This window comes from Pholcus phalangioides, unplaced genomic scaffold (assembly GCF_987345545.1).
Source record: "Pholcus phalangioides strain wild (caught in Gottingen) unplaced genomic scaffold, Ppha-v1.0 ptg000015l_1, whole genome shotgun sequence".
NCBI classification, from domain to species: Eukaryota; Metazoa; Arthropoda; class Arachnida; order Araneae; family Pholcidae; genus Pholcus; species Pholcus phalangioides.
In genome coordinates this window covers 82,979,872-82,995,489 of record NW_028301608.1, presented here as the reverse complement: position 1 = coordinate 82,995,489, position 15,618 = coordinate 82,979,872, and the positions used below count along the sequence as shown (strand labels likewise).

The following is a 15,618-nucleotide window of genomic DNA, read 5'->3' as shown; positions in this document are numbered from 1 at the left end:
AATATAGGGAATGTTGTAAAGGGCATATATTGTCACCTTATCATGAAAGCCTCGTATATCAAGAATTCCCAACTTTACCGGAAGAGCAAAAAAAAATGATGGGACATCCCATTGAATAATACACAAAAAGGGTTGATTTTTTTCTCTATAGAAAGCAGATTGTTGCAGATTTTTTTCCCCCAAAAGCTGTAATAGGCAAGATATGTTCTCAATTTAAGACTGTCTAAAAGTAATTTTTGAAAAAAAATTTATGTACAAGGTTTTCATTTTAAGGTGACAATATGTTAAAAAAGAGGTAACATGCATTGTGTAGTATATGGGTTTTTGTGAGGGAGGAGAGCACATCAAATAATATTCTTAGGGCGCGGTAGCTCGGTCAATAAAATACTCGCCTAAAGTACCAAAGGATGTTTAGACGTGTCACGAGTTCGATACCCGGTTCGTCCTTGTCAGAAAACTTTCCTGACACAGGGGTACAACAAAAAACGGCGACTTGACCGCAGCAAAAAATTGCTACCGCAAGGAGTCCCCATCGAGGGGTTAGCGCACCAACCTCTTGATTATAAAAAAAAACAAGCCTGCCATTCAGAATCAGCAATAAATTGTAGGTCCCAGTCTAATTAGCCCTCGTATGCAGAAAATGACTGTGGTGCGACAAAAATGATCAAAATATTCTTATACTTTACTAACCTATACTTGCAAGTATTAAAGTTACAATCACTCTCTTACTTGCAAGGAAATATTTGAGCAAAAAAACTGGACACAGAAAAGTTAAAACATTTTAAATAAAAGCTGACCTTTGTCAGGTTGTACTATTTGTCTTGTAAACGAAACTCATGTTTTGTTTTTCTTCATAGAATACACTGTACTATGTCAATTTGATTTTTATGAAGGCACATATACATTAGCTGTAATGTATGACCTGCAGCTGTTCTAATTGGTTTATGGGTACATAAACTTCCTTTATATTCCTTTGTGTTCATTGAAAAAACCAATTCCCAATGATTTAGTTCAAACAGCTCAAGAATCGTTGACAACACTATGAAAACTACTGAACATAATGGAATCCACACTCTAATGTATCCATGCCTCAAGGTTTTTTTTTACTATTAATCTACTCTTCCATGATGAAATATTAATTGATTTGCGATACAGGTAAAAAAAAATTGTCTCTTGTGTATACAGAAAGGCTTTCCAATTACACTTGAACCTCCCTATTTAACATAATTTGTTTAGCCTTCTGGTAACTATATTCCAAGGCATGACAAATCGCAAAAAAAATCTAGGTGCCAGAAATTTTTTAGGAGTCAAAAGATTCCCCCCCCCCTCCCCACCCAAGTAAAATAGGTCCAAAAATAATGTTTTCTTTAGCATTTTCCAATACAAAGCAACCCCATCCTACATTGGTAGATATGCCTATAGTTAATTCCTAAAATTTTATGTTGTTCTGACTGCAATTTAGCAACCACATAGGAAATTTTAGGTGGCAAACCCAATTGTTTAACTGTCACGGTAACTTGGTGCCTGAAATTTTTCAAAGTCTTGCTCTACACAACAATTTAACTTGTACCTTGTTTTAAAGAAATGCCACTTTTTTTGAAAATTAACTACATAAATTTCAGTGACGAAATAGACTTTCTTGCTTTGTTTTTTCATTCAATCCATGTACAGCTGCCTAATACACATCACAGAACAAATTTATACTTCAGTCTTGCAATAATTTACAATTCAAAATATTTATTTCAAAGATCAATGATTATCTAAATAGAAGCAAATAATGAGAAACAAAAGCCCATGGTTATAATGAAAATTTTTATTAAAAAACCAAAAAAAAAACTTTGTGAACTTGTAACTTAAATTTTTGATTCGAAAATAATTTGAGAAATGATACTTCCCAAGATTTTAAAAACGTTTGTATTTATAACCAAATAATAGAAAATGTTTTAAATGAAAAATTGATATTGTGCTTAATATGTACAAAATGGTCTACAGATATATACAAATGAGATTTCTTGATCACTGCAAGAATTTTGCCATCAAGTTTTTCCTTATTATTACCACAGAAATAAACACAATATAATATATCAGGGGCTTGAAAAATGGGGGAAAAATTACAAATCCTTTTTCAAGATTTTGTGTGATAAAAATTCTAAAATTTCGACATTGTTCTCAGGCTTGATTTTAGAAATTGTGCATCAAAAATTTTAATTGCCAACACAAATTTTTTAGCTGCCATTGTAACCTGAGAATTGTAATATATACTATACTAAGGAATATTTGAGTGATAAACAAAATAATTTCGGAAAATAAGCCACCCACATGACAACAGAAGCCTTTTGTTAAAAGTGTGGATGTTTGAAGTATAATCAGAATGGTTTCGTCTATCAAGCTAGGTGCAGTTGCATTATGCTGAGGTTTGCCATCTTTTTATGGAAAGCATTAATTTTTAAGATCAACCTTAAAACTTTTTTCAGTGTTCAGGTTAAACAACTGCAGACTTGACCTAATGACTGACAAAATTTAATATCTCACACACAATTGGTTTTAAAAATCCATTTTTTTAAGCGTACAACAAAAATGTGTTTATGCTTCATGCCACTCACAGGGCATTAACAATTTAATATTCAACACGACCAAACTGAAGAAGTAGTGTCTAAAAAGCACAATCTCCGATCATTGGTCAGTTAGCTGTTGAGTCTTGGCCTTGTAGCTAAATAACAAATTTTCAAATTTAGAGTAAAGTTACCACTTTTCATGATTATGCCAACCACTGATATTAGGGAAGCATTGAGTAAAATGAACTCATGACGAAAGAGGTACCATATTTTAGCATGTATAAGGACCCCCCGATTTTTTGGGTTTGAAATGCAGATATATATATCTAGCACTATCCACGTACAAGAAACCCCTTTTATTTTTGGTGAAAAGGGGTTCTAAAAATACGGCGTCACATGTTGTATCACTTTAAAGAATGACGTTTATAAGATTTTTGTATATAATTTCATAACCAAAACCCAAACAATTTGAATTCTTAAAATTGTTTTGCATATTAAAAACAATTACATATACAACTGTGCAGGAAATAACCCAAAAACACATGAATCAAATAAAAATGCATATAGAAAAATCAGTTGCATTGTATTTAAATGCATAAAAAAAAATGACTGTGTTATGTGCTTTAACAGTTCTAAAAAATATTTGCCTGTATTTATTATGTATATGATTTTTAGCAATTTGGTTTCAACCTTTCCCATAATTCATTGAAGTCTTTTATGAAGGGTATAACTAGTTCTTTATTGCTGGTCACACTTAGATTTTCAAAATTTCCCATCACACCTTGATTAGTCCAGTTGAGAGATCCAGTCACAGAAATCTCATTATCAGCAATCATGTATTTGTGGTGCATCCAGAAAGATGAAGCATGGCATCTCACCAGAATTCCTGAAACACAAAATGAATATTTAATGAAGCATCTGAATCAATTACACACAAATTTTTATAAAGAGAAATTTATTCTAAAACTACCTCAATTTTTTTTTCTTTTTACTAGTAAATAATTTGCCTGATGACTGGGATTTGTCAAGCTCTGGTTTATAGGCGAATATTGGTTTAGGATCTATCTTTCCCCCCCCCCCCCACTTCTAGTTTGAGTCCTGGACATACTGGCACATATTTTGAAAATTTTTGGTCCTCTGACCCATCCATTTGATGGTCACAAGTGAGAAAACTTTAGGCGCTTATGATAATTTATAGTGTTATGCCAACCTGGTACTCACTGACATTCGTCAAGCCCTGAGTTGTATAGCTGTTCCTCTTTGACAAAACTTTTTAATGGGGAGATCAGCTTGTATTCCCCTTGAATCTGAAAACCACAAAAACCAACTTCAGCTTAACACATTCACATCGGGAAAAGAAAATTCTTGGTTTTAAAGAATAAGTGTTCTCGTTTTACACATATGTTGAAATATCTTTACACAAGTGAGACATTGCATTAATTGCATTTTTAATTGGGTTGCTGTATTTTTGAAACATATGACAACCATATTTTTATGGGCATCTTTTTATCAGCCACCTCGTTGGGCATTTTGCCTGTTGTGGCGTTGTATTTGTATTAAGTAGTAATAATTATAATAATATTATTAAATAATAATTATGGATAACATTAAGTATAAAATTCATATAAGTTTTAGGAAAAATAGCTCGATGTGTGGAAATGTGTTAGTTAAGGGAGCTAAAGTTAAAGGAGGCTGCAATGTCTCTACTTAGAGTGTGTCATTATACTGTTCAGCATGTAAAGGTGTGTCTGCATGCTAAGTATTGTCCTTGAGTAGTTCGCTAGGATTTCTCATCCATGTGTGTGGCTGTCACAATATATTTCAACGCAAGCTCAGAGCCAAACTTTGGAGGACCTGCAGATGATGGATTCAACAAAGCAGCTTATGTTGTGTCTCTGATTTTCAATAGCAAAGGCTGCTATCAGAACTGGGTTGTGTATAGGAAAGAGGGAGAGAAAGAGCACAGCAAATTTGCAAAGCAAAACCAGTGCAAATAGGACCCTATGCAGTTGAACCTTTAAAAGGGAAAAATAGACATATCTCTAGGTATATTGGCTAGTGAGCGAGGCTGGACAAATCTCAGGAACCAGGTCACCATGGTGACTAAAAAATTGAGGCAGAGAGCAGCACAAAATATTTGGAATTTATAACAGCATTATCTGCCAGCATGAAAGAGGGTCACTATGCCCTGAAAAAGTAAAAAAAAACTTTATTGTGTGGATTGCAAGATGACCAGGCTTCAATTCCTGGAAGAGACTGATTTTTGTTTTAGAAATTCATCTCGGTATTAATATCCAAAAAGTCTCTTTCCTTGAGAATAATCTGATTTGGAAAAAAAAATTGATTCAAAGCAAACAATAAGGTAAAAATGATCAGTAAAATAATAATACACGAAACAAAGATAAAAATTGTGATTCGAGAGGAATCAATGGATTCAAATTCATTAAAATGAATATTTACCTGCGGCTCTCAGTTTTCCTATTTGCGATGAACTGACCTCATCAACTTCCCCCGAGTTCCTATCATCAGTTATAACGCGCACAATAACTCCCCTTTCACTGCACTCTATCAAAATATTAGCAAGAACAGTACTCGTCACAAGGTAAACACAAACATCTAGTGTCTTGCGGGTCAATTTCATGACAGCAGCAAGGATGCTTAGAGACGTTTCATCATGGTAAAAGGCGCATGTCTTGTCTTTGCACACTCGACCAGATTGCAAACGATGGCACGGAATTCCCGGATCAGGAAAGAAAAGAACCCTGTGAAATTCTTTGGGATTATCTGCTCTTTTGTTGAAGCGTTTGTTCAATAAAGTTGTCAGACTGTCTGACATTTTCACAGTTTCACTAAAAAATGCATCATATAATTTCTTCCCAACATGATATACAATGTCTGACAAAGTAGCGGCACAAATAATTTTCAACACTGTGCTCGAGATCTTCATCATTTTACTTGTTTGCAATTCAAATGGGTTAGTCAGTTCCCTCAAGTTTATCAGATAGCCTTGACTTGTTTTATGTCTTTTGTACCAACCTAGAGCTTCAGGACAGAAAAAAAAAATACAAGGTTAGTGTATTACTTTTAGTTGGCAGTTGGCTAAGATTTCGTACGTGGGGTTGCACCAAATTTGGTAACTTTTTTTGCACAAATTTAAGAATATAACATCAAAAATCAATCAAGCAGGGGGCGGCCTAGTCATTATTAATTCAATTCTTAAATGGATTTGATTTCAAGGGATCATGTCATTCCCTCAAGGGACACAAAAATTTTATTTCTGTCGAGTTTGCCGGGTAATGCAGGGGCAAACAGTAGATATCAAATTGAAAGTTTTGGCAGAAGACTAGAAATTGATGTCAAAAGCCAAAATAGCCAAATCATTGAAACAATATATAAACATCTGGTGACAAAGAGTACTTTGTTCACCATAATTAAAAACAGTGATTCAATTATGAAAGAAGAGTCAGGGTTTCCTTCTTCGCATAGTCAATTATGGGAAGGGAAATTCTACCAGTTGGAAAAAGCAGAGAAGTTAAATTTTATGATTTTTGAAAACATTTGATATAACAACCTCTCAATATAACACCCATTTTTCCCCATGGAATGGAGGGAGCTAATATAACAAGTGTAGACTGTATAATCTATTTTTTTTTAATGAGAATACAGTAGTCTCGTTTATCCGACATTCCACATTATCCAATGTCTAACTGCAAAAAAAAATCAATCGGCAACAAGAACTGTGAGTTGTGAGTGTAAGAATATCTATTTCTTGTTGTGCTCGACTTTACAGCAGCTAATCAGTTACCCCGACTGTACAGTGGCGATCCCTGGGAAAGGGCCTGGGCTGATGTAAAAGCTCCAGTAATTGTCAAATCATGTAACAAGCTGCTAGGCGATGACGAAAGTATGGAAATGGAAGCACAGATGAAACCGCTCTACCACTAGTGCAATGTATCCCTGTATGAGGATGCATCTTTGTAAGAAATCGAAAGGTGGATGAAGGATAATGATAAGTATGAAATAACTGATGAAAAAAATTATCACTCTTGTAAACATTGTTTTGAGTTTCAATGGGTTTTTGCTATAAGCAGGAAACACCGATTTGATGCCCTAAATAAACGTGTCAACCTTTTGTCAGTTTTTAAACGATCTAATTGTGTACTGCGATAAAAATATACCGCCATAAAGCAATTAAGTTCTTTCGCATGCTTTTTTTCAGCAATTTAGCCATTTAATCCAGCAATCATGTTTTTATTGAACCCAGAGACTTTTTTAGGCCCTGACCATTGTATTATTTAAAAAAATAGAGTCCAAGTTATTAGTTTCGATCCTGTATCTGGTCTAGCATGCTACATTTTTAATCTTGATCCCTTATTTAGTCTGAGAAAGTTGTTTTGTTTATTATCGTTTTTGTCATTCATTTTGAGTGTCATTTTTTTAAAATTTCAGCAGCCACAGTATCATCCCTTTTTCGGCAATTTTTTTCTTTGGCGAGAAATACATCTAAAAGCATAACTCTGTTTCACTCTGCGGCATCCCATTATGCTGTCAGACATTCTTCTCGATAAAACGAAAAAAATCATCCACACATTGCCAAAAAGGGATTATACTATTGCTCATTGATTCTCAACCCTTGGAAACCCACGGCCCAATTTATTTTTTTTTTGGATGGATGGCCCAGTCATACAAACAACCCATAAGTTTTTAAGGTGTCATGGGGCCACGCCCCCTCTGAAAAAAAAAAATTTCACCACTAGACAATAAAAGAAGCCCACAGAAAAACAAAAGAAGCCTACATGTGAATTGATTTTCATTTAATTTCTTTTTCAATGTTTCCAAGACTTCAACTTTCAGAATAAAGGGTATGATGGGTAGCAATTTCAGCTGAAAAGAAAGAGATATGCCGTGACTGTACGCACGAATAACAAGCGACAAAAGAACACAAATTTGAACAGTAACAGAGCATGATGATCAAGATTAGGTATTGAGAAGTGCAGTAAGAAAGACGAGAGAGAGTTGCGGTAGTATATAGTATTAAAATGATTTTAAGAAATCGGAAGTGATGTATTGAGTTTGCAATAAATTGTGTTTTTATCTTGCTTGAGCTGTGGCCACTTCTGCCAGAGAGAGATACAAATACAACGCCACAACAAGCAAAATGTCCAACGAGGTGGCTAAGAAAAAGATGCCCATCATATTTCAAAAATACAGCAACCCAATTAAAAATGCAATGATCTGCAGCATAATCACGGATCACTTATATGACGCGCGGCACAGCTCCAGAGCATTTGGATCCGCTAAGTATTTGAAGATCACTAGAGTGGCTCTGTATGGGACTCAATAGGGAGAATGTTAGTTCAGGTGCCCACAAACTAGTGAAAAGTTTTACTCGTTTTTCGCGCACCGAGTAAGGCGCCATTAAGAATATTTCATATTTTTTATAAAGGCTGGTTGATGACGTAAGAATCATCCAACCCCCCCCCCTCCACGTCATCAAGTCAGCAAATCGAAAATCCCCCATCCATGCTGACGTAATACTTGAATGACCCCTAACATAAAGATACCCGAAAGTTATTTTCAGAAGGTTAAAAAAAGTGGGTTCAGCTATAGCGGCTGATCGGCTCGTCCTCCCCCCTTCCCTCCTGTAAAACCAGACGTGGCTCGGGCTGTCACTTTTAAAAGCCGGGTTTTACTAGCAGATTTTCTATGCCGCGCGCAACGTGAATCACCCAGCGCTACACGCCGTCTATTCATCAATATGAAAAGCAGTACGACTGTTTTCCTATAGAGCGCAATACGGCTCACGACAGCGCTTTACATCGGGCGTGATTGGCAGACTGCTTCTAGTGAGTTAAGCGTCGTGTGCCGCGCGTTTCAGCGATCTTCCCTTCATTTTCGTGTTGTCTCTCTTCCCTTTAAACCGGAGCATGCAGCCGATAGAGTAGATGACGCCAGGGTCATATACTATACAGCCATCCTGAGCCGATGCGCCACGCTTGGAAAACGCAAATGCGTAACGCCATTATGTGACTCATTTCTGCCGACACGAAATGATCCAGTTAGGTTCACGCGGCGCAAAAAGCCTACTCCTAGGAAAACCTGGCTTCAGGGATGAACGCTCGTTACGGGATCCCAGGAGAGATAAACCCATTCTCTCTCTCATGGAATCTTGTGTGTGGATAGAGCCTGTACCTCTTCTTTTTTTTTTGTGGGGAACAGATTCGCTTTCCCCACTGGACTTCAGTTTTTAGCATTTTAAGGCGCGGCGGTGAAAAGATACGCTTGTCGTCGTCCCTTACTCGAAATTTTTTTTCCTTTCTTTTTCAGTAGCGAGTTGTAATGTGAATAAAACACATAAAAAAAAATGCGGAAAGCAGTGACATTTTGCGGTTTCTCGGAATTTTCGTAGTGAGATATTGGCTATAAGCAAATAGGAACAGTAGGAGAGAATTGTGGTAAAAAAGACGATTGCGGCGAAAGTAGGAAAATAGTAGGATAAATAGGAAAGCTGCGAGGTCTGCACTCAGTATACTGCGTAATATAGGAGGTTCGAGACATCGTTTCGCCACATAAGTAAAAACTTTCTCACCACTGGGCATGGGGGAATTTTCGGCTACTGGTTCAGCGGAGTGATGTCGTTCTACGGACCATCGATTTCCAACGCTGACCAGTTTGCGACATAGGCAGGAAAACATGTCAAAACTAGCGATTCGGTAAAAAATCACATTTTTAGAAGCAAAAGCGTATAATCGTATTAATTTACTAAATACGACAAAATCGTAACGGTTGGCAGGTATGCACAACCATTGGATGTTCCAATCCCATCCCCTGCTTTCACATTTCCTATTATAAAGAGAGAGCGCGTTTCTTATCTTTTCTTCCTCTTTATATTGGGGGGAAGCTTCCTTTTATTTTTTTAGGCAATGCTATTCATCACCGTGGGGAACGCCTATTCTAAAAAAGATCATCCCTTCAGAGAAAAAAAAAAAAAAGACTTTTTCAGGCATGGATGCAAAAAGTAAGGAGTTATAAGGACCCTTCCAGAGGGAAATGAAAAGTTAGGAGTTTTTAAGGAGTTTGTAAGGATGTGCGAACCCTGTTGCAGCAATCGTTCCAACTCCTGCAGCAATACATTTTTCAGCTCTGTTTTTGGATAGTTTTTGGAGGGGAACGGCAAGATGCAATTGCCCTTTCAAGAGCATCCCAGACATGTTCTATAGGGTTTAGGTCAGGAAATCTGGCTGGTCAATCTATACACCGAATATCCTCACTATCTAGATAATCGTTGACCAGGTGAGCCCGATATGGAGAACCGTTGTCATCCATGAACAGGAATCAAGAGTCAACTGCACCCCTGAAAAGTCTAACACAGGGCTCTAAGATCTCCTCTCTATACCTCCTAGCAGTCACAGATCCTCTGCCAAACACATGGAGGTGTGTGTGGCTGTCCAACATGATGCCTACCCAGACCATGACACCTCCATAGTGGGTCCATTTCCCTGATGTGGGAGGGATAGCATCGGGTACCACGCTCTCTCCAGATGACGGTACGTCGAGAGTCAGTGTCCAGACTGAATCTCGACTCATCTGTGAAGAACACAGTGCTCCAATGAAGTCTGGTCCAAGGCTGATGTCTGCACTATGCTAAACGTGTTCTTTTGTGTGCTGCAGTGAGAGGGACATAAACAGCAGATCTTCTGGCATAAAGCCCTCTTTCATGAAGCCTTTGGGCAACAGTAAACCGTGAAACTTGAGTTCCAGTGGTAGCATGCAGCTTACGTGATGCTGTGACGCCTCGCTGAGTGCACCAAATAACGATCCTTATTGGTCGTTGTGACTCTTTGACGACCTTGTCCAGGTTTTCTCGATATAGATCTAGTGTCCTGAAACTTTTTTCCAGACAACACTGGGCATTAGATAAAGCTATGTAGCCACCTGCACTTGTGATTGTCCTGTCTCCAATCTACCGATGATTCTTCATCTCATTCCGACATCCATACGTTTGTGGCTACTCATTTTACCTGATAGCTTATAAAATTTACCAAACTTTTGGAAGAAACACAGAGAATGTCGCTGAGGAGAACGAGCACATGAATTCAAGAAAACGGCTCGTGCCCTTATCATCTACTCTGTGGTCATAGCTTCACGCACATGTACACTTACGTATTCGACACTGAATATTTGCATACTTCTTCTGTGGCATTATTAATACCTTTGGTTCAGTACTTTTTGTGAAAATAAACACAATGTGCAAATTCTCTTAATTTTCGCACACGAGTGTACTTCTTTATACTTAAAAGTAGTGAAACTACAGTTCCACTACATTTAACGAAATCATAATAGACGGGTGAGGAGGAGGGAAAAAAAGTTCCCCCCCATACTTTTCTCCTCAAAACTCAGAAAGTATGCATTCCGTGGGATATGTGAAGTAAATTTTTAAACATCCTTTCCTGAAATTCTGGGTATTTCACACGTCAGTCCCATCTCTAGTAATAGCATGAACGGCTAATGGAAAATAAGGGGGATGAAACAGTTAACTACTCACTGCCCAGTTGGACTGATGTCAGAGCCCCAGCAGTTGGGAAACACTTCTATAGCTGTTCTGGGCACGATATTGAGACCCAAGATGCTAGTGACAATAAGAAATGAGAAAATGGCACAAAAATAGATAAGGATAGCACGTTAGCTTGTAAAACATCGTTGTCTCCAACGGGAAATATTCAAAGAGTTAAAGCGCCAGGGTAATCAAATGACGACAAAAAAAGCAAAATTTGAGCATTCACAAGCAAAAGATGTATGATGACACACAGGGCTTCGGCCTATTGTTCAATAAATTTCAATGATGATGAACAGCATAACGAGACCTAAGATGCTGGTGACACTAAGAAATGAAAATGGCGCTAAAACAGATAGCACAAGTATTATTATAGAAAAACATTATTGTCGCCAGTGTAAAATTTTGAAAGAGCCAAAAGCGCCAAGGAAATCAGTGGGCGACAAAAAAATACTTGCCACATTTGGGGCAACCCCAATTACGAAATCTCAGCCTTCTCACCACCATTCCTTTTTCATAAGCATGCATATTGGCATGTGTATAAACACACACAACATGCGAAATTATTAAACAAAATTTACAAATACAACGATATACACAGTACAATATAATTTCAAGAGAATCATAACAATTATATATTATACAAATATATAAAGAATTACATAAATGTTTGAAGGATCCTGTCCGGATATAGTCCACAAATAATTTAATGTTACATATTTAAAACGAATGAAACGTGCACTGGCGCGTTTGTTTTTTGCATCAATTGAGACGGCTGAGACCAAAGCTGTATTAAAGATAAGCGTTGTCACTTCAATGGAGAGGCCTGATGCAAACTTGCGCGCCACAAATTGAAGCGGTAAGCGTACGAACTACAGTTGTAAACAAATTTTTCAGCGAGGCAGCCGCCATTTTTTTTTTTATTGCTCTTCCCAATCACGTATCTCTTTTTCCCGTCTCATTTCATTTTAAAATCGGTATTCTTAATCAACAATTCTTAATTAATTTATCAAAAGGTTCTTCTCTGGGTTAAATTAATTTGTTTTTGTGTCTCTACACCATTTCCTTCGACTTCATTCTTCTCTATTTCATCATGATAGTAAATCTTGAATTATTGCGGCTTCCTAGGATGGCGAGAGAAATTCCAAGTCGGAAGAAACTCATCTAAGTAGATTTCCGAAAAATGGCAGCAGGTTAGTAAAATATGTATTTTACAGTTCAGCTAATATTATTGTAAAAAAAAATTACAATATCGAAAAATATTTCACATTGTAGGCTAACTGAATTTTTGTAAATTCAAAATGAATGTGTGATGATTTATTAACTTAAAATTTTTCGCTGGAAGATTTTCCTTGTGCCCCCCCCCCCCCCTCCCTAAGTTCGATCGTGCCTACGCCTCGCAGTTCATTTCAAAAGAGCGTCAATTATCCGAAATTGTTCACTGCCTATGACAGAAATTATTGCATGCTACCCCCCGCAACCTCTAGCAGAGGCTTTTCATGGTCCCTTTTGTAGTTTATTTATAGCCTGAAAAAAAAAAGAGAATTGTCCACTCCTGGGGGCCCAGGGTTGGAGCTCTGTCAACCCCACCCTTTGTGGGTACTATGCAAAGAGTCGTGAGGGTAGAATATTCTCATGAATGTGAATTCAGAGAATAATTGAGAATATTCTTTTAAATAATGAAAAAAAAAATATTTTTTGTTATTAATATGAAGTAAAACTCAATTTCTTCATTGCCAGAAACATTTTGTCATCCCATTTCACTAAGGAAGTTATACGCAGCAAAATTTCAAATTTTCAATAATTCATTTATAAAAATTCATTTGGCTGCAGAATCAAGTTCATTTTGGCATTTGCTATGTCCTAGAAAAGTTGAAAGAAATATTTTTGAACCTGTTTTTCTCAAAAAATGTTTGGCCCCTAAAAGTCTTCCCGCCACCTCAATTTTTTATGGATTTGTCGTGCCCAGCTTTATGTATAGCAAAAAAAAACATTCATTGTTGCACATATTGTTTCTCGTAATTTTATTATCAATTTAAATAAGTAACATTTTCCCTTGCATTTAATATTTTCTTTCATTTTTTTCCAGACGTCAAGCACGGGAAGATGTGTCTAAAAATCCAATATTAGTTGGGGTTCTTGCGGCAAAGTTGACTATGATTGCCAATGTTTGAAACCATCATTTCCAGGAATGGTGTATCATGAACATCAGCCAGAAAGATCGTTTGGTTCATAACGCTATTCCAAATTCCCAAGCATCATTGAAATGTCAAACAGGATATATGGTACCCTTCCATATGTATGTGTACCCTGCATTGAAATTATATTTCCCGGGAAAGGTAAGCAAGAACGATTGTTTGCCCTGGTTTTTGTGTGTGTGAGGAAGTGCCATTAAAACCATACTTGGCCTACAATAAGTGCTGACAGTGACAACATTCCTTAGATTTTTTTTCCCTTGTAAGAGAATGTATGGTAAGATGTAGGTTATGCTTTTTTTCTTTTAATTACTGGTTTATTTTACATAAATTTTTTATTTTATTAATTTTAGACGCAACAGCAAACCATTGAAACTGTTTGTTTGGCACTTTCAAGTTTTGGACATTTGATGTGCATGTAAACTTTGTGCATGTAATATTTTGGGTATTAATGACATTTTTTTCCTGCATCGAAACGTGAAACCAACCATAAAAGCAATGTTTGCAACATGAATTTCACATTCAACATTTTTGCAAGTGACAGCTAAATGAGATGTCTAATTGACAGTATGATTCATAATTTTTTGAGAATGAAAAAATTCAATTTTTCTCATTTTGATTTTCCTGAGTAATCAGTCAACTTTTGTTTGCTTTTTTTTTCATTTTGCACTCCAAAAATAATTTATTATACCTCCAGTTTAGAACTATTTATTTATGTCATTGAGAGATTTTTATCAGTTTGAAGCACAAGTGTTGTCATTGGTATGTTACTTGTGGTTGTTTTATATTAGAAGTCACATTTGTAACTCATTTTTGTTATACATAAGTTTCTAGCTGATGAAATAAATGAATTTTTTTATTTCACAACTTGGTTTTTCTTTTTTACAGTAACAGACAATGGCAAATTTTTATACGTATATGTGAGTGGAGTTCTGAGTTCAATGAAATTAATTTAAATGAAACACACACATCATTTGATCATAGTATGAAGTTATGCACTGTAACATGGATTACTAAATCACAAGATAATTAAAATTGTTAAACTTTGTATGAAATATTTTAATTAGAAAATAACCTCAATATTCCATATAATTTTCAATAAATCATTAGCATTTTTCATTTTGGAAATAGACTGCGACAGCTCTGCTTATTGATGTCATCATAATACATTCAGTACGTTAATGTTTGTGCATTTTCCTAATTTTTATTTTATCAATTTTAATATTTAGTAGGCATCCAGTTGAAATTGTAAGGAGTAATTATACCTTAAGCTAGTTTCTAAATTTTTTCCATCAGTATTATGTAGATATATTTCTAGGGTACGAAATAATTTAGTAAATCTCACAACCATCAATTTTAATTTACTGCACACCTTAAATATTCTTTTAAAAGTTTACACATTTCCGCCCAGATAATTCTTCCTGTATAATAATAATCTACCTGTTGTGAGATTGTTTTCTTCATCATCAAGATTCTTCAAACATCTTCAGAGATTAACATTTAAAGAGCCATCCGGGGGGGATTACAAATAAATTATTTCTTCATCCGGAAAACAAGTAATAATGTAATTTCTCTTCGAACATGTTGAGTTTTAAATAATACACAATATCAAATTGGTGGGGGAAAAGGGAGGGGTGGAGAAAGGGTGGTGAACTGTCAATCAAAATAGATGAGGGCGTGGTCAAGCCTCTCCTCAGTTTCGTACGCTTACCGCCAGGTGGCCAACTTTGCATCAAAATTTAACATTAAGTGGGCACGCTTAATCTTGAACCGCTTCGGCTGAGACCCAAAGCTGCATTAAGAGTAAGTTAAGCGTACCCACTCAATGTTAAAGAAAGGCCGCGGAATTGATGGCAGCGTCATCTGAAGTTTGATGGGTCAAACTTGCCGATTGATCACGTGGCTCCCACGCTTCTCTTCCCCCCTTCCCTTGATCGCGTTATTCCGATTTCAACTTTGATTTATTTTTCAGTCCATTGCTACGGAACCTAAAAATCTTAATTCCCACTAAAGCGGACATTTTTTACTTCTTTATAGGAGACGTACTTGTGCCTAAAAGTATAAATCACTCAGTAACAATAACAATGTTATCGACACTTCAACAGCTAAATCTATACTTGTGAACACCCGTCTTCGTGTCATTTTACACCCATCAAATGCACGCGGACTTATTCAATAAATATAATTTTAGTTGGCCCTCAGAAGGCCCGTTTTTATAATTTTAAAGATGAACAATTTGCCAAAATAACCACGAGCAATAGCTAACCAACCTAACCGAGAGTCTTCACATAAGTAAGTAAACAAAATGGCGCCG

At 36.4% G+C, this 15,618-nt stretch overlaps 1 protein-coding gene and 1 long non-coding RNA gene across 4 annotated transcripts; one reads left to right on the top strand and one right to left on the bottom strand.

Annotated features, from left to right (window-relative positions):
* Positions 1 to 1,800: 1,800 nt before the first annotated feature.
* Positions 1,801 to 14,905, bottom strand: zuc (Mitochondrial cardiolipin hydrolase zuc). 3 transcript variants are annotated; one of them, XM_089244566.1, is made up of 3 exons: positions 11,772 to 11,917; positions 5,016 to 5,597; positions 1,801 to 3,441 (listed from the first exon to the last, which is right to left on the bottom strand). In XM_089244566.1, the coding sequence occupies exons 2-3, from the start codon at positions 5,503 to 5,505 to the stop codon at positions 3,227 to 3,229; spliced, it is 705 nt and encodes a 234-aa protein (XP_089100692.1). In that variant the 5' UTR covers positions 5,506 to 5,597; positions 11,772 to 11,917; the 3' UTR covers positions 1,801 to 3,226. The 3 variants fall into 3 exon arrangements, with proteins under 3 accessions (XP_089100692.1, XP_089100693.1, XP_089100694.1); XM_089244567.1 differs by lacking the exon at positions 11,772 to 11,917 and adding an exon at positions 14,745 to 14,905 and having other exon boundaries at positions 1,807 to 3,441; XM_089244568.1 differs by lacking the exon at positions 11,772 to 11,917 and adding an exon at positions 7,352 to 7,472 and having other exon boundaries at positions 1,807 to 3,441.
* Positions 12,017 to 14,171, top strand: LOC149076849 (uncharacterized). The gene is made up of 3 exons (XR_016194111.1): positions 12,017 to 12,302; positions 13,199 to 13,448; positions 13,658 to 14,171. It is a non-coding gene; the product is annotated as an uncharacterized LOC149076849 (long non-coding RNA).
* Positions 14,906 to 15,618: the final 713 nt, after the last annotated feature.

What these genes read in the sequence shown, in the direction of transcription:
- zuc (XM_089244567.1), bottom strand. Translation starts at nt 5,505, where the DNA reads ATGATGAAGATCTCGAGCACAGTGTTGAAAATTATTTGTGCCGCTACT. An exon ending in AGGAAAACTGAGAGCCGCAG is followed by an intron (nt 3,442 to 5,015) that starts GTAAATATTCAT and finishes TTTGTGTTTCAG; the next exon opens with GAATTCTGGTGAGATGCCAT.